The sequence below is a fragment of the Branchiostoma belcheri genome, unplaced genomic scaffold (assembly GCF_001625305.1).
Source record: "Branchiostoma belcheri isolate BF01 breed outbred unplaced genomic scaffold, Haploidv18h27 scaffold33, whole genome shotgun sequence".
NCBI lineage: Eukaryota > Metazoa > Chordata > Leptocardii > Amphioxiformes > Branchiostomatidae > Branchiostoma > Branchiostoma belcheri.
In genome coordinates, this window is record NW_017803943.1 from 1,163,677 (window position 1) to 1,186,235 (window position 22,559).

General features: G+C 40.6%; 1 protein-coding gene across 4 annotated transcripts; it reads left to right on the forward strand.

Moving 5' to 3' along the window:
* Positions 1 to 21,503, forward strand: LOC109475174 (tyrosine-protein phosphatase Lar-like). Of its 4 annotated transcripts, XM_019775708.1 has the most exons (32): positions 1 to 179; positions 2,301 to 2,981; positions 3,193 to 3,339; positions 4,404 to 4,553; positions 5,128 to 5,265; positions 5,710 to 5,835; positions 6,050 to 6,160; positions 6,427 to 6,735; positions 7,083 to 7,300; positions 7,462 to 7,531; positions 7,812 to 7,915; positions 8,395 to 8,617; positions 9,034 to 9,142; positions 9,628 to 9,774; positions 10,286 to 10,478; positions 10,926 to 11,065; positions 11,505 to 11,641; positions 12,057 to 12,236; positions 12,638 to 12,751; positions 13,125 to 13,222; positions 13,614 to 13,733; positions 16,658 to 16,806; positions 17,063 to 17,198; positions 17,550 to 17,699; positions 17,938 to 18,031; positions 18,319 to 18,395; positions 18,750 to 18,884; positions 19,125 to 19,247; positions 19,384 to 19,434; positions 19,853 to 20,004; positions 20,326 to 20,461; positions 20,804 to 21,503. In XM_019775708.1, exons 1-32 carry the CDS (start codon positions 122 to 124, stop codon positions 20,885 to 20,887), a joined length of 4,860 nt encoding a protein of 1,619 aa, XP_019631267.1. In that variant the 5' UTR covers positions 1 to 121; the 3' UTR covers positions 20,888 to 21,503. The 4 variants fall into 4 exon arrangements, with proteins under 4 accessions (XP_019631267.1, XP_019631268.1, XP_019631269.1 ...); XM_019775709.1 differs by lacking the exon at positions 4,404 to 4,553 and having other exon boundaries at positions 2 to 179; XM_019775710.1 differs by lacking the exons at positions 4,404 to 4,553; positions 5,128 to 5,265 and having other exon boundaries at positions 2 to 179.
* The last annotated feature ends 1,056 nt before the right edge of the window (positions 21,504 to 22,559 follow it).

Below are 22,559 nucleotides of genomic sequence, written 5' to 3' on the forward strand. Positions count from 1 at the left end.
TCCTGGTAGCGTAGTGAGACAGTCAAAGCGGAAGTGCGAGGCGGCCGGGTTAATTTTTTTTGCGGAAGAAGTATCACTTTGGGACAAAAAGACGGACATTTTAGCCGCGTTTTCGCCCTCAATGATGGCTCCCTGGCCTGGAGCCACGATTCTGATCGTCCTCTGCTTCTTCTTGACCGGTAAGTACTCACGTTTCTCCTCGATCTTCCAAGGAATGACCGATTTCGTCTACGAAAGTGAAAGGCGTGGCAAAGAAATGTTTTGGTTTCTTGACAGCCAGTCTGCGTTTTGTCAAATGTTTACATCGCAGATAAAAACCGTCTTCTTGCTGATGTCTTCCGTCTTTTGTAGTATGAACCGTAACCTTCGTATTTCTACAAAGATATCCCTTATATTTTAGCTGAGGAAATATTTCAGAGGCTTTGTGTAATTAAGAATGACTCTTTCGTTTCGCCCCCCTCCCCACTAGTATTCCTTTCAGGAAGTAAATGACTCAACAGTTATAATGACAGATGATATCTGAACTATGACGATCGCTTATTTTATAAGATAGATAGTCTTACACCAGAAATGGATGAAAATTTAATGGAGCCTTCTTGGTGACGACCCGGCATGGACAATGGACGACGATTTATGGACAACCCTTAAAGTCAGTATTACATGATTGCACAGACTCCTGCGCAAAACGCGCTCTCTCCCAAGAAGCCAAAATATTCGTCGTAACGAATGTGGGCTTACACCGGAAGAAGAAGAAGAAGAAGAAGAAGGAGCTCATTAACTTATCTTTTGCATTATTAATATAGTAAAGATGTTGTGGGGATTATCAAATTTACTCCAAAGTTCATTGAGTAAGTTCGCTCAATTATTTAGCCATGAGGACTGGGAAGCATGTACAAAGTACCCAAATATTTTCCTGATTTTATTATCAAACCCAAGTTTTTGTCTGGGAATGGAACATGTCTGATCCTAATAACATTTTAGTGTGTCTAGTGAAGTGAGGTGGAAACGATAATTTGGTTAAACCAGGCATATTATTTTCAAACAGTCATAATGTGGTACTCTGAAATACAATAATGCCTAGAGTGCCGCATCTCAATTTGTAGCAATCCTGCTTTTGAGGTACAAGATTGGGATTCTATCGCAACCTAATAAATACTAGTAACATGCTACTGGTAGGTAATGCAGTATGTTGTATGGGATACTAAGTCGGAGGCTCACTGCTTTGAGGAAAAGTACTAAGTACATGTACATCACAAGCACCTCAAACAGTGAAAGGGGGCCACCACACGACATATCCATAACTTATAGAGTAGGGATCCATACATTTTCATTACCAATGTGACTGTGAGTACTTGGAGCAATGTACTAACTACACATATACTATAGTATACAAATTTGTACAAAATTTGTACTGTGTTAAATAAACATCAGCTATGCAATAGAAACACAATCATCATAGTTAATTTTTCAGTGCTACGGTTTGTTTCCTGTTTTCAATCTCATTAAACTGAAGCTTTTCATAGTTTTCTCAATATGCAGAGAACTATAAAATCCCTTTGGTGCTGCCGCGTCCCCCACTGCTGTTCCAGGAGATAAGCTTTGATACACAGTGGAAACACAATAGTGTTGACAGGGCAGGAAGTTACATGTACACCAGGAAGACCAGGAGGAAATGTGATATATCTTATGTACAGGATAAGCTGGGATTGTATGTCAAAGGGGAGGTCAAAGTGGCAGTGGCATGTTATATACAGTCAAACTGGCCCAAGAAGACCACCCAGGGGACAGTCTGACTGATGAAATCTGGTCTATGTGGACAGGTGGTCACTGTAGACAGGATTGTTAATGCTTGTGTCAATAGTTATCTAAGGGACCACCAATACGTGGTCACATTGGCCAGGTGGTACCTCATGTACTACTAGTAGAGGTGGTCACTTGTATATAGGTTTGACAGGTACAGGTAGCATATTATGTACTTTTATTTATTGAGATTTTGTGTGTTTTTTCAATGAAGAAAGCCATGATATTGTGAAAGATTTCATCCCTGTTTAAAACTTGTATGGTTATAGTATGTTTAATTTGTTAGAATTTAAAACAGTTTTGGACAGCTTTTTTTGTATGTCTGTACAAATACATGTGGTATCTTAGCACTTCTCTTACATGTAGATACAAGGTTTACAAGTAGTACATTTCTTATTTATTTCAATTGGCCTTTTAAACCAAATTCTTCACTTCCCCAATTCACAGTAAGTCCAATTTCCACTACTAATATTTTGATGTTCTTTCTTATTTTCCTGCAGGAGAACAGGTGTTAGCCCAGGACTGTTCTGATCTCTATGATAGTGGCCAAAGAGATGATGGTGTCTTCCCTGTAGGCAACCCTGCATTCAGTGCTCTATGTGATATGACCTATGATGGCGGTGGCTGGACTGTCATACAGAAAAGAGAAACCGGTACCCCTTCTTTCGACAAACAATGGAGTCAATACACAGATGGTTTTGGCTCTATACATACCGAAGACTTTTGGTTGGGTTTGGACAGAATCCACCAACTCACTTCACAGAAAGCGTACAAACTCGCAGTGAAACTGGAAGACTGGAACGGCACAGTTGCAGAGGTGCAGTACTCTCAGTTCTCAGTAGGGGGCTACGACAGTAGCTACACCTTACAGATAGGAGGCTACACTGGAACTACACCTGGGGACAGTCTAACCATCTCTAACGGAGCAAAATTTTCAACAATGGATCAGGATAATGATGGAAATGTGACTTATAACTGTGCACAATACAATGGAAGAGGTGGCTGGTGGTATCCTATGTCTTGTGGCCAGGGCACGTTGAATGGCTACTATCTGACCGACTGCAAAGGGCAGTCCAGCACACCAGCATGTATGAAACAAGGACTAGTCTGGGCTACATGGAGGGGACCAAGCTACTCACTCAAGAAGAGCACTATGATGATCAAACCAGTCCTGCTTGCAGGTAAATGCTTGCATTATTAGTATAAGATGTGGAATTCTATTCCATGATTTGTATGAAATTTGTACAAGAGCACCAACATTATAGATGTTCTTTTACTTACCTATAGTAGCTTTTTTGGCTTTGGGTTCTCTTAAGGTTTCCTCTAATTTGTATCATTTTTGTTGTTATAAAATTTCTCTTTTCTTTTTCTGTTGCACTTGTTAAACTATAGAGGCATGTGGTGATGGTTTCTATGGTGATGACTGCAGACCTTGTGGATTGTGTGCTAACGGTGCTTTCTGTGACAAGTCTTCTGGGTACTGTCCCTACAACAGCCCTCGATGTGGCCCAGGGTATACGGGTATACTATGTCAGACAGGTAACTCTAAGACTATAGAGAGTATAGTATAATTTATCTACAAAAGTGACCTACCTATTTTTACCTGAAAAGTAGTAGTAGGGTATAGATACTGGATGGGTGTTTTTTTAGGTTAATTACAAATGTACATGTGTAGTTCAACTAGTTGCATTATTTCTACAAATACTAGTATCAGGGTTTCTCTTTTCTCTTTTATCTCATTCATTCATTCCTTCATTCATTCATTTTCTTCAATATCTTTTCCTTTCCTTCTTCCCCTTATCTTCTTCCTCTCAGGAGTACTACCGTACTACAACATTGCACTACTGAGAGATGTTTCAGGAATAAAGAGGATATGGGTACTGTGAAACAAAAAACTCAATTCTTCTTTTACTTTTAATTCAGGAGCAAACCTTTATCCTAATGCCCTCCTCTTAATAACAGTAATATCTTGTAATGCTTGATTTCTAATAATATTTTACCCTAATACCTATTTCTGTTCTCTTTATTTCTGTTGTGCTTTTGTAACTATAGTGTGTGGTGATGGTTTTTATGGTGAGGACTGCAGACAGCACTGTGGATACTGCTCCAATGGTGGAGCCTGTTCCAAGACTCTTGGTATCTGTCCTTCCACTTCTGGGCCACAGTGTGCCCCAGGGTACCAGGGTCCACAGTGTCAGACAGGTATATGGTTGTAAATACGAGACGTACAATGTCAGACAGGTAACTCCTTCTAGCTATAGTGGTATCTACAAGAGTAGCCTACCGGTACTAGTATCTATTTTTACCCAAAAGTACTAGTAGTGTGCTGGATGACTGTGTTTTTTTAGGTCAATTACAATGTACATTTGTACATGCATAGTTAAATTATTTCTGCAAATATCAGGTACATTGTACTCTCTTTTCCTGTTTATCTCATTCATTTCTTCCTTCCTTCATTCATTCATTTCATTCAGGATCAAACCCTTATCTTAATGCCCTCCTCTTAATTACAGTAATAACTTGCTTGATTTCTGATAATATTTTACCGTAATACCCATTTCTGTTTCCTTTCTGTTCTGCTTTTTTTTGTAACCTGTAACTAGAATGTGGTGATGGTTTTTATGGTGAGGACTGCAGACAGCACTGTGGACACTGCTCCAATGGTGGAGCCTGTTCCCAGACTTTTGGTTTCTGTCCTTCCACTACTGGGCCTCACTGTGCCCCAGGGTACCAGGGTGGACAATGTCAGACAGGTATATGGTTGTTAGAAATGCAAATTTAGTTTGGAGCATGATGCATGATCTACAAAATGACTAATAAACTGGTGGACGTACCAACTACTAAGGACCTACATGTAATACCAGTTCAGAAAAGAACAAGAAGAAGCCATGCCTTCAAGTACTAGTATTAGAGTTATCAACCAAGGATTGAGGTGTTAAAAAACTCATCCTTTCCTAGAACTATCGTAGAGTGGAACTCTCCGTCACCATGTACAGTTGGGGCATCATCATGAGATAGCTTTAATTGTAAACGTTTAATTGTAAATGTTTAGAATAAGATGTTCAAAAGTTAGGCGTAACAAGTCGTTCGGTGTAATGTAGCCAGCTGCTGCCGTGCTGCGTGCCTGCGAAGCTAGTGTGTTACGCTGAAAGGCAAAATATGCTCTAACTTATAATTTTAGAAACCACCACTATTATACTAGAAACAACCATCAATTTTTAACCAAAGGAATAGTGTATTACTAAAATAGACATGGAAAATGAAGATATTTTGGGCTTGTTTTTGTCTCACCATTTTTATTGTTTCCTCTTTTTGTTGTGTTTTTAGCTTGTTCTGAGGGGAAGTTTGGTGCAGACTGTACCCAAACCTGCCACTGTAAATTCCCAGATGAATGTAGCATTGAGGATGGGAGGTGTTTGTATGGAGGGTGTGAGGAGGGGTGGACAGGGCAGTCTTGTCAGGATGGTACGTTTAACAAGAGCAGAATATGTAAAGTCATCAACGTGTTTGAATTAAGATTGGATGTATCTCAAACAAGCCAGAATAATCTTGTCAAAAAAATAAGTTGGAAAATACAACTGATGCACTTCTATATCTAGTACCGATATATACTTTTTGTCTTGCTTTCTGATATTTTATAGTTCAATTTCCACATATTTCATAGCATTTTTTTAATACATGTTATTGTTAAGTTCTGGATCAGGGGAAATTCTATTGCTACTACTGGTAAGTACTGTACCCAATACCCTGGTGCATCAACGGCGTAGCATGCTTTATCTTTATGCTCATCTCACGTAGAATGGCTAAAAATGCTTATTTCCCTTTACTGCAGTAAAAGTAACTTAAACTCTTCCAAAAATATCTGTTGTCATCCTTAAAAAAGTATTTTTTGTCCGCTGTCTGCTCTAGATGTAGATGAGTGTGTGAGCCAGCCGTGTAAGAACGGTGCCACCTGCGTAAACATGCCACCTGCAGGCAGCGCCACCTACAGCTGTGACTGTGCACCTGGATGGACTGGAACTAACTGCGATGAAGGTCAGTATCAAGTTTCGTCAAGAATGTGGTCCCAAACGTCACTACATTTTATTTTTCCAAGCATATTGAACCCTTCATATAACATTCATGTAGCATCTGTCCTTCTAACAGTAGATTCTTGTGTCTCATGTCATTATGTCTCTTGAAATATTTCAGTTTTTGGTGTACATTGTTACACAGTGCCCCTTTAAAACATGTTTTCCTCTCTCTACAGAAGTAGATGAGTGCCAGTCTAACCCCTGTACAGGAGGGACCTGTGTGGACAGATTTAATGGCTACATGTGTACCTGCAGCAGTGGGAACATCGGTGTTAATTGTGACATAGGTAAGGTCTCGTGCAAGGAAAACCAGCTGTCAAGGAGGTCTTGTAACAAAAACACCTGTAAAACAGTGAGCTGTACCAGATGTAAAAGTAGAACAGACTGAACTCAACTAAATATACATTTACAATCTAACCAAAGGGCCACGCATGCAAAACCTGAAACACAGACACACACACACACTGGCACAGACATACATGTACCAAGAACAATACCTACATTTTTCATGGAGGTAAATAGAGTGTTTCTGACATCGTCTTATTCCTCTCAGATCCAGCCGTGCTTGTACCTGGTGACCTCCAGGCTGTCTCTGCCAGCAGTTACTGTGGGGATGGACAGATTCACCTGTCATGGACGCCACCTACAGACCACCGCGCCGATGTCACCGGTTACGACATCAGCTACCACCCTGCCGGTACGGCTGGGTCACCTCAGGTCATCAGTAATGCAACAGCGGGGACCAGGTATTTTCTGCAAAACCTCCAGTCCTACACGCGGTATGAGTTCTCTGTGCGAGCTTTGGTCACCAACGGTGTGGGTGCCTGGCCTCGATGGAAAACTGCACAGACAAACCCTGGCAGTGAGTTTGTTGTCCTTTTTGTTGTCCATTTTGAACGCAAAATGTTTTTTCTTTATTGTTCTTGTTTATTGATCCATGATGTGATGTATGCATATTATTAAGGAGTTCATTATGTAAAAATGCTGTGATTGAACCGAAGTAAAAATAATGTAACATTATTATAGTTAGGAATAGACTTGACAGAATCACAGGTGACAGTTGGCTGATTTGCCTACCAAATTGCATACGTCTTCAAATAATTTGCGTGTATATGATTATAAAATTAATATACAAAAACAGCAATCGCTTGACTATATTGCTGGTTGATTGCCTCAATAACATTCATCATAGTAATGCATCTATTACAGATCCGACACCAGTTAGGTCTCTACAGCTCCGTAACATTTCTTCTACTGTCCTCCTGGCTACCTGGGAGGAACCAGAAGCCCTGAATGGGCAACTGTTGTACTATCAAGTGGAACTATTCAGAGGCTTCATAAAGGTTGCTGATAACACAGTGAATCCAGGAGACGCTCTGCGAGTTAACTATGAGGGATTGGTCCCAGCAACAGAATACACAGTCAGAGTAAGTATATCAACTTAAACTGGTTAATTATGATTTTGGTCTCATATCCATGGAAATCATGAATTAGAACGCAAACATATAATATTTAATGATAAGCTTCTACACAACACATAATTTTGTTTGCTTTAACACATAATTTTGTTTGCCTTGTACATTTGTAGGTTGTTCCCTTCAATCTTGGTCCTTGTAGAGGGACTGAAAGTAGAACCAACATGACAACCAGTGATGGACGTAAGTATGGAATTTGTTGTTTTTCTGTTTGTAAGTGATAGCAACATTTTAGTAATATTTGATGATGTTATGATAACAAAGCCAAGCCAACAACTTTAACCTAATACTTTATTACATTGTTGTGCTCAATTCTAGATCTATTAAAATCCTTCCATTAAATAGCTCTTTCATGGCAAGCACTGAAGTACATGTAGCTTTCAGAACATGTTATAAATGAAATACATGTACCGGTAATAAAATGCATCTCATCATCTGACCATGTTTCACTGTTTATCCTCAGTACCCAGTGCTCCAAGAGGAGTATATCTGTCCAGAAGTCAGACTGCCTGTGTTGTACAGTGGGATGTACCAAAGACTCCAAATGGCACCATCATCAAATACACGGTCAGTACACACCCTCCATATGTACTTCTCTTAATTCTGCAAAATGTGTGCTTTTTTTAATTCGCACGCTCGCATCAGTTTTGGGGTTCTCAGAGGATGTTATCCATATAATCAATTCAACATGGCCTATACATGTAATATGACAACAGAATGGTTCAAACCAACAAACAAACTAGAAAAGTGACATTTGCAACCTTTATCAGTTTATGGTCTAGCCTAACAAACTGTAGCTCTGTTTATTCTTACTCATTCAAACACATCCATGTATATGGTGACCAGCCCCTCTAACTCTAGATCTGTCCTGCCACTTGCTATATAATGTAACCCAACACCACAGGGTGTCTACTACAGCACCGGTTACCATAATGATAGCTGTCATTTACCTTACTTGTTTGGAGAAGATGAAGAAGAAGAAGCAAAAACAAGATGTTTCCCTTCTGCAAAGGTAAACATAACAAACAAAAATGTTGATACCCCAGATCTATCTGACTGCCATGTGGATAGATGCTCCCCCTGGTGCCCAGGCTGTGGAGTACAGCCAGGATAACTTCAACCCTTACACCAGAATGGGAACCTTCCCTCTGCGCTTCCTGAAACCAAACTCCAGGTACAGGTTCAACATGACGGCATCCACGTACGCAGGGCCGGGGGAGTTCAGCAGCTACACGGACAGTACCAGTATGTGTGAGGTCCCACCTGGGAGTAAGTATGGATTCAAACCTGTCTGTTTTGTTTGTTATTCTTTAAAGGCATCCATTTCAATTTCAGGGTGGCAAAACAAAAAATATTCTGGATGAGAAAATCTGTCTGATACTGACATGTACTGCCATTTCTTAGCAAATTTTCATCATTATTTCATACTTTGTCCCAAATAGCCTCAAAACCAAGAAATATGTTCTGGAGTGTCAGAAACCTCATTGGGTATTTTTGGACCCTCCTTATTTGCTGTGTTTTAAGATACACAGTTGATTAAGATTTGCAGTCATTACCAGTAGCAGTAAGGTCAAACTGTCAATTGTTCAGAAATTAGCCAAAATATAGTCTGTCATGTCTTGTGGTGCTTAACAATTTTTTTTATGAAGCAAACAAACAAATTTTGTCTCCTTGTTGTCTGACAGAACCCATAACCCCCACTCCCCCATCGATGCCACAGACGGCTGATGTCATCAAGCACGACGGCTATCCCATAACGCTCTCACAGGTGTCGGAGAGGACAGGACCTGTGGAGTAAGTACCAAATGTCCCATAGTCTAGCTGGAACAGTTCAAAATGAACTTACCATGTTTGCTGTCACAATAATGATAATGCTGTGTCAATGTGACTTGCTGTAAATCTAATCTACTTGAGGATTAATTTTGCCATATGTGTATGTTTGTTTTTAATGTGTATTTATTAAACCGTGGTGTCCAATATCAGCCATTGCGTCCTGGGTAGCACACTATATTGTAATCTTGCAATTTGAGTGATAAAAAAACTAGAATGTGACTTGCCTGGTCAAAGTAAGAAGGTTACTATAGTATAGAAAGAAAAGGAAAGAATTATTATAGAAAGTTAAGCTTTTCAGAGCTTGTTAGAAATTATGATTTGCTTGCCGTTCATTTTTATGTTCATTCATTCATTCTTTGATTAATTCATTCATTAATTCCTGTATTGATTGATTGATTGGTTGATTGGATTGATTGATTGATTGATTGAATATCCCTTTTCTACAGATGTTACCATGTGCTTGTTGTGGAGATGACAGATGAGATGTCCCTGAGGACCCTGCCGAATGTGGACCAGCTGAACGTGGTGTCTCAACAAGAGGCCGCTTCATCAGGCAACAATGTTACTGCCTATGTGGCCATGGCCTTCAATAGGTAAGAAAATGATGTCAGCAAAACGTACTACACCTGCGCGAGATTTTTCACGGTTTACATGTATGTTGGGTGCTTGGCTAACGTTTATCAGAATTTTGCCTGCTGCAGATGATATCTTTTCTGACACAACATTTAGAAACTAAAACTGTAGTCGTGATGTAATGCTTAGATACATGAACTTAAAACGAGATGTCCTGTAAAAATTCTAGGCACAACATGTTACAGGCACAATACGTTAATTTTGCACAGGTGCAGTACATTCTGCTGATGTGCTGGTAAAATAGGGCAAGTTTTGAAAATTACACAGTGACTATGACTGCTAGAATGAGCATTGTCTATTGTCTATGCTGTTAAAGTTGTCAGTTTTGGTAGATTTCAAGTTGGCAACCCTTATATCTTCAGAAAATGTACAATTTCCTCAAAAAGTCTTTGTCTGTACAAGTCTGTAAAAGTCTGTACATCTGTTTTGGTTATGGGTTCCTAATGTATTAAATTTTTGCTTGTTTCACAGGGATGACTTTGTGGAAGACGTTTTCCTGGGTGATGGTAGGAAGACATCTTGTGCCGGCACTGGCAGAAGGAGGCGTGAACAGTCAGTACAGGACATCTATGAGGAAGTGTACACCAACTCTCCCCTCAAACCTGGTACAAGATACACTGTAGTACACAGGGCTTATGGCAGCAAGCCTCAGGATGGCTCTCAGGTAAGGCAAACAAGATTTTCTTGAAGCCTTTGGTAAGGAATGAAAGGTAGCTAAATTTGTACAAAAGATGCACCCATCTTCGCAGAAGGGAAACATAGTGTCTTTGCTTCGCTTCTCCATGGTTTCTTCTTTAAACAAATAAGGTCAATGACAGCTATCTGCTGGTTCTGTAGCAGGCGTCCTGTGGTGTTGGGCTACATTATGTAGCAAGTTGCAGGATAGAGTTGGAGGGACCGGTCTCCATATTAATTAATATATTTGCATAAGAATAACCAAAGCAGCAGTTTGTTAGGTTAGACCATAAATATTATGCATTGCTTTGCAAATATTACCTTTCTTGTTTTTACATATTAAGCTAATGCTTCTTCCAAGCAAGTATCAAAGGTCTTTTTGCCTCCCCAGAATTCAAACCAAGACATTATTAATGGTTCTCCCCTTCCTCCCCAGCCCCTCTACAGCAGCAGTGGTTACTCCCTGCCCATCATGACTGCGCCGTCCCCGGGTACCAACTGGATGCTGATCCTCATCATCCTCTGTTCAGCTGTGATCGTCCTCATCATTCTTACTGTGTTGATCCTTCTCATCAGGTAAGCTTGGTGTAGACTTTAGATACACAGTACGGGTCTTAAATAACCTTCCATCTGTACGTGTACAAATCGTGTACAAAAGTTGTGCAAAATGTGATTGAAAGCCATGCGTTAATCGATTATAGTGCTTGCAAAAGCTATGCAAAATCCTTATCAGTGGTGTTTAAATGCCATAAACACATATAGATAGACCAATCAGTGTCAACTGATGAATGGTAGATGACTGCCGGTGACCCCAAATGGAACACGCTTTCTGTGACTATGATACCAGATCAAACATGGTGTAACATAATTCAGGTTATAGAACAGACTAAAAACATCAGAAATGACAAGGCCTCATGACACCATATACACCTCAGGGTGGGTCATTAACCCTTAAACATACACCTCGAGGCAGGTCAGTAACCCTCAGTGAATGATATTTTTTCTTTACTTGTAGGAGGAGGTTGAACAACAAGGCAGCGGCTAATAACGGCATGCCTCACATGAGGAGGTCCAAGAAGAGGAGTGGACTGAGAAACTCCTTCAGGAAGAGCGGTGGTCGAGACGATGAGATGCCTCTCCATAGGGGTGCTGGTAAGGAATAAACAATAGAAACTATTTGACTCATTTGCATGAACATTGTCTTGACTTTGCCTAACTTTGGCTTGTAGAAAATTCATCTTCACTTTATTTGCGTATCAATCAAAAGTTTGTGTTTATAAACCTGCTGAATTTGAGACCTCACCATTGTCGCTGACAAAAGGTGAAGGATGCTACCTGAAACATCTGACCATTTCCAAAATCATATCCAGTTGCTTGAGTAACTGTATCGTGTACTGTATCATGTATCAAAAGCAAAAGAATGCTTTGTAGGACAAAAATCCATGTATTTTTTCTGGTAGCAAGCTGTAAAATGGCTATTCTCCCCATATTGTAATACTGTTATGATCTACCTGATGTATATTTGCTGTATGTTGAAAGTTGCCCCTACATTGCCCCCCCCCCCCAGCGTACTACCCGCCCATCCCCATGGAGAGACTGGAGAAGGAGTTCAACCGTCGCCATGCCAACGATGACCAGCTGTTCCGTGAGGAGTACGACGCGCTGCCCCAGGAGCCGTCCGCGTCGTACGAGGCCTTCCTCATGCCCGAGAACAGCAAGAAGAACAGATTCGTCAACATCTACATGTGTAAGGAACAGCAGAAATCACTTTTCAATGCACAACAAAAAGATATCTGCCACCCAAGAGTCATGAACCTAAAAAATTATGTGTCAAATGTAATTTCAGTCCAGAAAAACAAAAGATATTCTGGATGAAGAAATTTGTTTGATATTGACAAATATAATTACTGCCATTTCCATCATCAATACTTCAAGCATTTGAAATAGACCGGACACAAGCTATGCAAGGAGTCCCCCTTATTTTGGGATTAGATAGCTAGAACCAGCCTACGATACAAACCAAGCAACTGTTTTCTCTCAGGAACATTGAATTTTTGTCTCACGGATATCAGTATGCTATGGAATGGGATTGATTCAACTTACTTTGACTTTGAAAATCTTATATGAACATTTGTTTTTGCATTTTAGACGACCACTCTCGTGTGCACCTGACCCCCATCCCTGGAGTGGCATGTTCTGACTACATCAATGCTAACTACGTGGATGGCTACAAGCACCCCAAGAAGTTCATCGCAGCTCAAGGTGGGCAGAATATTCTGGGAAATGATTTCAGTTGGAAAGCCATATGTCCTGACACCCGTATGTCCAAACACACGTGCACATTTATGCCATACCTGGGCCTCGATAACGTTCGATACGAGTTTTCTGGCCCGTGTGATAACTTGCGGTACAGCCCGGGGTTCTATTTGGTTATCACACAGGCTTCCAAATGTTTATACAATGATCTGACCTGTGGTTGGACTGGTACCTTAGGTGATACGGAATACACCATGTTGTATTCTATAAAAGTATAATATACTGTACAATCTTATGTTGGAAAGAATACAAAGACACAAAGAGGATTTGTCAGAAGAGTATTTAGACAATACCTTAAGGAAAGTGTGTGTTCCACCAGGGCCCAAGGAGGAAACCCTGCAGGACTTCTGGAGGATGGTTTGGGAACAGAACACGGCAACTATCGTCATGGTAACCAATGTCAAAGAGAAGAACAAGGTGAGTATTATTGCTCCCATTAAAATAGAATATTCTGATTGTAGTGGTGATTGATACTGATGAATTTTTCTCTAAATAAAACATTCAAATCTGATTCTTAAGTTAAAGTCCTTCCCACATCAGAGGGTGCATAGGGCAGTGCCCATCTCCATTTCTTCAGCCCTTGGACCATGCAACTTTGTGTCATTTTCAGGGGCTAGTTTGCTAGTAGTAGTGTGTTCAACGCTCATAATCATATTCTTTCCCAAATGCTGAGTGCTAAGAGAAAGCATTGCGTACGATTGTCTACATGTAAGTCTTTAGTTTCACTACCAAACGCAACTTCAAGGTAAGCACTTGGCCCAGTTTCTAGTTTGATACTGATGCAGCATCTCCTCCTATCTGTTTTCAGGTGAAGTGCAGCCAGTACTGGCCAGATGCAGGGTCCAAGCAGTACGGAGACATCACAGTGACGAGTGAGGAGACCTCCACTCTAGTGGATTACATCATCAGGACTCTCACTCTTGAGAGGGTAGGTTCTCTTGTCTGGTTTCTGTGACAACTAAAATCTAGAAAAAAGAAAAAAAAAGCCAATTCAATATTCTCATGTGTGTAGGCCATTTATCACCAATTTATTTTGTTGGTTCTCAGATTTAAAAAAAAAAAGTGAATCACCAAGAGGCACAACAATCCTAGGTCTGGAGAAATTTTGGAAACTTGATTCTCTGAAATGCAATTTTCTGCATTTTGAGGGGCAAATTTTGCTGGCAGACTAAGCTGAGTTTAATGGCATCTCTTTCTATATCTCTACACACTGATTTATTCTTGGCGATTTCAACACCCCTGGCATCAAATGGGATACTACTGTAGCTGACAACAGTCAGGGCTACACAGGCCAAGCAGAGAAACTACTAAACCTAATGGATAACCACGGGTTATTTCAAACAGTCCAGGAACCAACTAGAAATGGTAATCTCTTGGACCTGGTCTTAGTTAATAACCCCAACATAATTGAGAAGACCACAGTAGTCCCGGGGATAAGTGACCACGACATGGTTCTAGTGGACGTTAACCTGGCACTGAAACAAAACAGGAAACCTAAGAGAAAAGTGTACATCCGCACAAAAGCCGACGAACCAGCCATTAAGAAAGACCTAACGGATTATGCAACTAACTTTCACAAAAGAACCCAGGATATGTCAGTTACACAGAAGTGGTCAGACTTCAAAGACAAAATGAAAGACACGATGAACAAGCACATCCCAAGTAAGATAACATCAAGCAGATACAACTTGCCTTGGTTCAACAGAAACCTAAGGAGGCACTGTCGTAAGAAGCAGCGGCTATATAACAAAGCTAAGAAAACAGGCCAAGAGGAAGACTGGAACAAATATAAGAGAGTTAAGAAGGGAGTTCAGAAAAGCATAAGACAAGCACACTCTAAATACGTGGCAGACATACTGGGAGAAGCTATAGTTGACAAACCCAAAACATTCTGGTCGTACATAAAAGGACTGAGGAAAGACCTTGTCGGGGTAGCACCCCTAAAGGTGGGAAATACCATCATCAGTGACAGCGGGAAAAAAGCAGAAGTACTCAGTTCACAGTTCAAAAGTGTTTTCACAGAGGAAGACACCACAGATATGCCATCTCTAGGTCAGCCCTGTACTCCTCCAATGGAACATATAGTAATTTCTACTGATGGTGTCGAAAAAATGCTTCAAGGTCTCAATCCCTCTAAAGCATCCCGGACCAGACCAAATACCACCGTGGTTCCTCAAGTTGACAGCTAGTGAAATCGCGCCTGTTCTAACCAATATTTTCCAACACTCGCTAAACACTGCAGAAATCCCTAAAGATTGGAGGGATGCAAATATATGCGCCATCTTTAAAAAAGGAGATAGAGCGGTCCCCAGCAACTACAGACCTGTTTCACTGACCTGCATATCCTGCAAACTACTTGAACATATCATCCATAGCCAAATCATGAAGCACCTAGAAAGTTACAGTATATTAACGGATTACCAGCATGGATTCAGAGCCAAACGATCCACAGAAACACAGCTTATACTAACAGTCCATGACATAGCTGGCGCACTAAACAGTAAACGGCAGGTAGATTTAGCAATACTTGATTTCACTAAAGCCTTTGATAAAGTCCCCCATGGCAGGCTCATCTCAAAACTGGAGTATTATGGAATCCAAGGCCCTACGCTGAATTGGTTAAAGGCTTTCCTGACCAACAGGGAGCAAACAGTAGTGGTTGAAGGGAAGGCGTCGGCTCCAGTTAAAGTAGCGTCTGGGGTCCCTCAAGGAACCGTCCTGGGGCCATTGCTCTTTCTCTTGTATATAAATGACCTACCAGATCAGCTTGACTCAAATGTGAGGTTATTTGCCGATGACTGTCTATTGTATGTAGAGCTTTCTACACAGACCGACTCACAACTTCTCCAAAAAGACCTGAACACCCTGGAAGAATGGCAAAGCAAATGGCTCATGCAGTTTAATCCCGAAAAATGCTACATTATGCACATAACAAACAAACGAACACCGCATGCAACTAGCTACCAGTTTTGTGGTCAGGCTTTAGCAACCATAAAAATCCATCTGTATCTGGGCGTCACGCTGACAAGCGGACTGAAGTGGGGTGCACATGTTAATAATATCACAACTAAGGCGAAACAGACATTGGGAGTGATTAAACGTAATCTGTGGGCATGTCCAACGAGAGTAAAATCACTTGCATACACGTCACTTGTAAGACCGAACCTAGAATACGCTGCGACAGTATGGGATCCATATACAAAGAAGGACAAAGACAAATTGGAAAGGGTACAGAATCAAGCTGCAAGATTCTGTATGAACAACTATGTAAGAGGTGCTAGTGTCACGGAAATGAAAAGAAACCTACAGTGGACCTCACTTGAAGACAGAAGAAAGATGTCTAGACTATGCATGATGTACAAAATGACTAATAAACTGGTGGATGTCCCAACTACTAAGTACCTAATACCAGCCCAGAAGAGAACAAGAAATAGCCACGCATTCAAGTACCAGAGTTATCAACCAAGGATTGAGGTGTTCAAGAATTCATTCTTTCCTAGAACTATCGCAGAGTGGAACTCACTGTCACCAAGTACAGTAGGGGCACTGTCAATAGATAGCTTTAAACAATGTCTAGAGCTTGAAGTTCAAGGGTTAGGTGGAACAAGTCGATCGGTGTAATATAGCCAGCTGCCGCCGCGCCGCGTGCCTGCGAAGCTGGTGTGTTACGCCGAAAGGCGGTTATACCGGCTATACAGATACAGATACAGATGTCCATTAAACTTTTTCAAAGATGACAGATTGGGCAAAATTTTTGTCTGTCACGAGAGGCAAAATTCCGTCAATTGACAAAAAGACGGGCCCTGGCTAAAACACTGGATTGGTCTGACCACTGTTTTGTACTGACTGCAGGGTGAGGAGTCCCGTACTCTACTCCACTTCCACTTCACCACCTGGCCGGACTTCGGTGTGCCCAAGAGTCCGCTGGGCATGATGAAGTTTGTGAGGAGAGTGAAGGCTGCCAACCCCGCCAACTCTGGGCCGATAGTGGTGCACTGCAGGTGGGTGGGACTGTGTGTGTGTGTGAGTGTGTGTGTTTGTGACTGTGCGTGCGTTTGTGTGTGCGTGTTGTGTGTGTGTGTCTGCGCGTGTGTGTGCATGCTTGTGTGTGCGTGCCTGCATGTGTGTGTGTGCGTGTTGTGTGTGTGGGTGCGCATGCGTGTGTGCGTGTGCGTGTGTGTGTGTGTGTGTGTGTGCGTGTGTCTATGTGTGCATGTGTGTTTAATTTAAACTGACCGCATGTATATATCACTTTAGCGCGGGAGTTGGTCGGACAGGCACGTTTATCGTGATTGACGCCATGTTTGAAATGATCGCGGCGGAACAGAGGGTGGACGTGTTCGGGTTCGTTGGACAGATCCGACAGAGCAGATGCATGATGGTCCAGACAGAGGTAAATTTTCAACATCACTTATATTTACAATTTTGTAAATGCGCTCTGGAACGTCAAACACTTACATGTAGAACTTCCCTCTAAAATATGTATTAGAATGGTACAAGCCACTAGCAAATTAACAGTAACAAAAGTACGGTTGTAAATGTGTTAGCACTTTTATAAATGATTTTAACAAGTTTTAAGACAGACTTGTTTTAAGACAAAATCCTCGATATAGGATATAGGATTTTGTTATGTGAACTACAATTATGTAAATAATACTCAAAAAGTCTTTATGAAGGATATAGAAGGATTGGGAAGATCTTGATATGACTGTTTTCGTGTGACACAGTTTTGCTGTTGTTCCAGGGCCAGTATGTGTTTATCTATCAGGCCCTGCTGGAACACTTTCTGTACGGAGATACTGAGATCGAGGTGACCAACCTGCGCAGACACCTGCAGCAGCTGGCGGCCAAGCTACCGGACTCTCAGGACACTGGCATGGAGGCTGAGTTCAAGGTCAGGCAAACAAGAAATAGACCATCTTGAGGGAAATTTTACTGCAAACCTTTCCAAAAGGTTCCATATGTTGTTTGATGTATGTGAAAATAAAACTGTCAAAAAGAAAATGCAGAGAGAATTCAATTTGGTATTGATATGGTACTAGAAATGTGATATTTACATTGAATATTCCTTGAATTTGTTCATCACAAACAGGTATATTTTTTGCATTCACATAAATCTCTGTATGTTTCAGAAACTGACCCAAATCCCCATTGAGAAACACAACATGCGGTCTGGAAACCTTCCAGACAACATCAAGAAAAACAGGGTGCTGCAAATCTTGCCATGTAAGTGGTCAGTCATTTTTAGGATACAAGAAAAATATCACAATGTCTTTGATGCCTTACAAGATACAAACTTCTTTGCCAGTCACAGTGTTGCATACTGAATTCAAAGCAATTTACAATTAAAAGGAATTGAATTAAAAAGGTGGTAACTTGGCAAAGTAATATTTGGTGCTACATGTATCATAATAATGACTCGACCTTCTTCCTTTTCAGGCATTGTGCATGTTTCTGTATGTTTTCGTTTTTCTTTGAAGCGAATCGAAGTTAAAATTGATTTTCCCCTTTAGATGACACATCTAGAGTGTACATCACCCCAACTGTGGGCATGAAGAACTCAGACTACATCAATGCAGCCTTTGTTGATGTAAGTACATTTTGTACCCATAGCTTTGAACTGAAGTACATGATTGTACATGTAAGCACACATATTGTCATATGTTGATGAGAGCTTAAAGAAAGTTCACATAATGTGGTGAAAATATACATTGTATTCTAATTCTGGTTGCTGTTTTTAACCATGCCAAAAGTGACAATAGAAGAAATCTCAGTTTAAAGAAAGGAAGATGGTGACTTTTTTCTGCCATTTCTCATCCTGGGTTAATGTACATCATGGTCTTTTAAGACCAACGAATGCCTAGAACTACAATGTACATGCAGTTACATAAAAACAAATTTGACATTATCTGTAATCTTGGGTTGGCTCTTCCGACTTTGGCAGGGCTACAGGGAAAAGGATGCCTACATTGCCACCCAAGGCCCCCTACCCCACACTGTGAATGATTTCTGGAAGATGGTTTGGGAATGGAAGTCCTGCTCGATCATCATGCTGACAGAGTTGCAGGAGAGGGGCCATGTAAGTGTTCATCTTCTTTTCGTCACTCTTGATCTATGCTCGATTGCTGTAAGTGCAAAAATTACTGCCTTTTCTTTCTTCTTTCCCTGAAAGTATTGTTTTACAGCCAATTCTATGACTTACCACTAGAAGGAAATGAGGAAATAAATTCATAAACTGAGTTGAGATAAAGTTTGGGCAGTTTTGACTGTACTCATGTTCTACATGTATTTGACCCCCCCCCCCTCAATGTTGTTACAGGAAAAGTGCCATAAGTACTGGCCAGGTGAAGTAGAGATGTATGGAGATATTTGTGTGGAGGCCAAGGGAGACAAAACCTTCCAGGACTACACAGTCCGCACCTTCCACATCACCAACACAAAGGTACGAGCCTGGTCTCAATTCTATTCTAACTACACTACCGTACTGTACATGTAAATCCCTTTTGCAGTACTTGTCCCACCTCATTTTCTAGAAAGTAGAATGTACTGTCATTCATAAATTTTGTTGTTGCTTTCAGACCCACAAGTTCCAGAAACATCCTGAAGAGACAGAGGGGCTGCTGGAAATGGTATGTAAAAAATTATGTTTTTGTCTAGAGTTTCATATTTAACCATTTTTAGTAGTAGAAAGAAAAAAAGGTAAAACATGACAACAAGAACCAATAGAAGTACCAAAGTTGCCAAATTTGAAGGAAATAAATCTTTTCCTGAAACAACAGGTGCTACTTGACTAATTTGCCCTAATCAGCCTTGTCTTGACTTGCCTAACTTTTGTTTCGTTTTGGACTATCAAAAATTTTTCTTCACTTATTTGCATATCAATCAACAGTTAATGCTTATAAACCTGCTTTTCTAAGAATTCTTCAATGTCACTGACAAAAGGTAGTGGATGCTACCTGAAACGAAATCATTATCCAGTTTGTGCGTATCTTATTACCTGAACATCTAACCTTGACTGACGTATCCTTTCCTTTATTTCCCCACCAGACGGCGTCCTGTCGCACAGTGCAGCAGTTCCACTTCCACGGCTGGCCTGAGATCGGCATCCCAGCCAACGCTGCCGGCATGCTGGACTTGATTGGTCAGGTGGAGAGGCAGCAGCAACAGTCTGGCAACGGACCAATCACTGTTCACTGCAGGTAGGTGTATCCATCTCATCAGCCAATCACAGTCCACTGCAGGTACAGGTGCATCCATCTCACCAACCAATCAAGGCAATGTTTTATAGACCAATCACAATGCAGGTAAGTCCAGTTCAACAGACCATGTCTTTGTATGAATCATGATGACAGGCAACTCTAAGCCCATTTCAATATGTAGTTATGAATTTTGGCTCTACTATTAGGGAATCATGGCATGTATTTTACCATAGAAAGACAACATAGTCGTTGTTTCTGTTAACTCTATTGGAAAGTGCATGACAAGCATATTGATGACAGAGTGCTTTATATTCTCTGCAGTTCCGGTGCAGGCCGCACGGGGGCCTTCATCACCCTGAGCACAGTGATAGAGCGGGTGAAGGCAGAGGGCATCTGTGATGTTTTCCAAACTGTCAAATCCATGAGATACCAGAGACCTCACATGGTGCAAACAGTGGTAAAGTACCCATTGTTTCTAGTCTGGTTCTTTGAATAGTTTCTCAGCACATTTAAACAGACAAGAATATGCAGTGAGATACATTTGTACTAGTAGACTGGAATCCAGAATTAGATATTGTGACAATGTTCTTATCATGTACAATGTATATGCCATTTTGGAACTGTTTTGAAGACTAGGTATCACTAAAGTGGGAAGGTTGCCATCTAAAAAATTGTCTATTAGTAAGCATGTAGAATGTATAAAAGGCATCAAAGCAATCTCAGGGCAGCAAGACAAGAAATATCATTTCATACATCATTCATATCATTAAATATAAATCATGTTGTTTTCCCCCAATAGGAACAGTACCAGTTCATCTATCAAGCCGTACTGGAGTACCTGGACAGTTTCACCCTCTATGCAAACTTCAAGGACCTGCAATAGCCTTGTCTGTGGCACACAGGCTCTTCACTGTTCAGGAGATCTGTACTGTTTCTTTTCTTTTCTGAGTAGACTTGCCATACTCTGCAGAGTGGCTGTAAACACACACACACACACACACACACACACACACACACACACACACACACACACACACACACACACACAAATCACACTCACACAGAGTTCAGGGCCCTTAGATATAGACCTCTGACTCAAGGGAACAGTCAAAAAAAGAAACCCTCCTCCCCAAAAAGATATAACAATCATGAGAAGTCACAGTTTTGATTTGAGCCACAACTGCAGAGCTCACGGCAACCATAAAGTCAAACTTTGGATTAATCAAATTTTAGTTGATAATGTGACCAATATTAGTAAGGTGACCAATTCCCCCAGCATACATGTAGTTGCCAGCATCAAGCATCTACTTGTAGAGGACAGATCAAATTAGAGGGCCACTTGGAGTGCAATTTCATCAAGCTAGCGATAGCCATGCAGACTGGAACCAGCAGTTGTGTTGCATCTTCTGTCAAGTAGCATCCCACTGTTTCCTAATATGGGCATTACATACTGTTAATGCCACAAGCATACCTATGCTCATTAGCATAATGTATGCAGAACAGCAGCCATTTTGTCGTTTTGTGGAAGTATTGTGAGCAGAAATTCACATTCAATTTTTTCTTTTTAAATTCTGCAAAGAATCTTTTTGGGAAGTTGAAATTTCTTCAATGTTTCAAACGGTGGAAAGTCTAATAGATATACAGTGGAATCATTCCATGTCAGTGTTTTGGGGGGACCAAACTGTGGTCTTTAAAAATGTATGTTGATCTGGCTAGTTTCTGGAGCTTTTCTGACAAAGGAGCTGTCAGTATATTTGTTGTCTGGTTTAGTACGAATATTAGGAGCTGAAATATGTTCTTGGTTGCTCTTTTAAAAAAAAAGAGAATGATTTTGCTTTGTGTTCTAGCTTTTTGGTCATAAAATGAAATTCATTTAAGTTTTCTATGGTATATTTAGCATGTACAAAGTACAAAGTATAGTTGGAAGAAAGATGCAAGCCACTGACATTTAGAACCAAAAATGCTAGAACTGAAATTTGAAGATCAAAATGAGTCTTTTTGCCTGGGACCTCTGACTGGGTACCTGTTTCAATAATAATGTGTGTTTTGCTCTAATATTGAAGTGAATGTGAGAGTAAAGTAAAATGGGAGGAAAGAAATGGAAGTAGAATTCTGGAAGAAAGAAAATTGCAGCATAGTAATGTTTGGTAATAGCAAAAGGGAGGTTTGATTTTTCAGCTTGTTCACACAAGTGACAATAAATGTTAGTTACATGAACCTGGGACAAGTGCAAGGATAAACTGTGCCTGCGACAAAGTGGAAAGTTCTATTTTTTCAAATTTGTGTAAAATCTACAATCAAATGTTGGTTAATGATGATATAAGTGAGGTGGAAGTAAAGCTTAACTGTAACAGTAATTTTTTTATTGCCAGGACCAAATAATGTTTCTTTTATGTCAGTCTAACTTTTACCAAAGTTGTAGACAGAACAGAAAACCTTTTTGAATACGAGCTTTTATTACTTTTGTACAACAAGTATTATTCCTGAGATAAGGACATGTAGTAGTGATAATGATTTCAACATGTTATTTTGATGCCATTCCAAACACACACCCC

Bases quoted from the DNA above. Each gene is read 5' to 3' on its own strand.
- LOC109475174 (XM_019775708.1), top strand. From the start codon at position 122: ATGATGGCTCCCTGGCCTGGAGCCACGATTCTGATCGTCCTCTGCTTC. The intron at 5,266-5,709 runs GTACGTTTAACA...TGTCTGCTCTAG, and splicing joins AGGGCAGTCTTGTCAGGATG to ATGTAGATGAGTGTGTGAGC. The intron at 13,734-16,657 runs GTAGGTTCTCTT...TACTGACTGCAG, and splicing joins GGACTCTCACTCTTGAGAGG to GGTGAGGAGTCCCGTACTCT.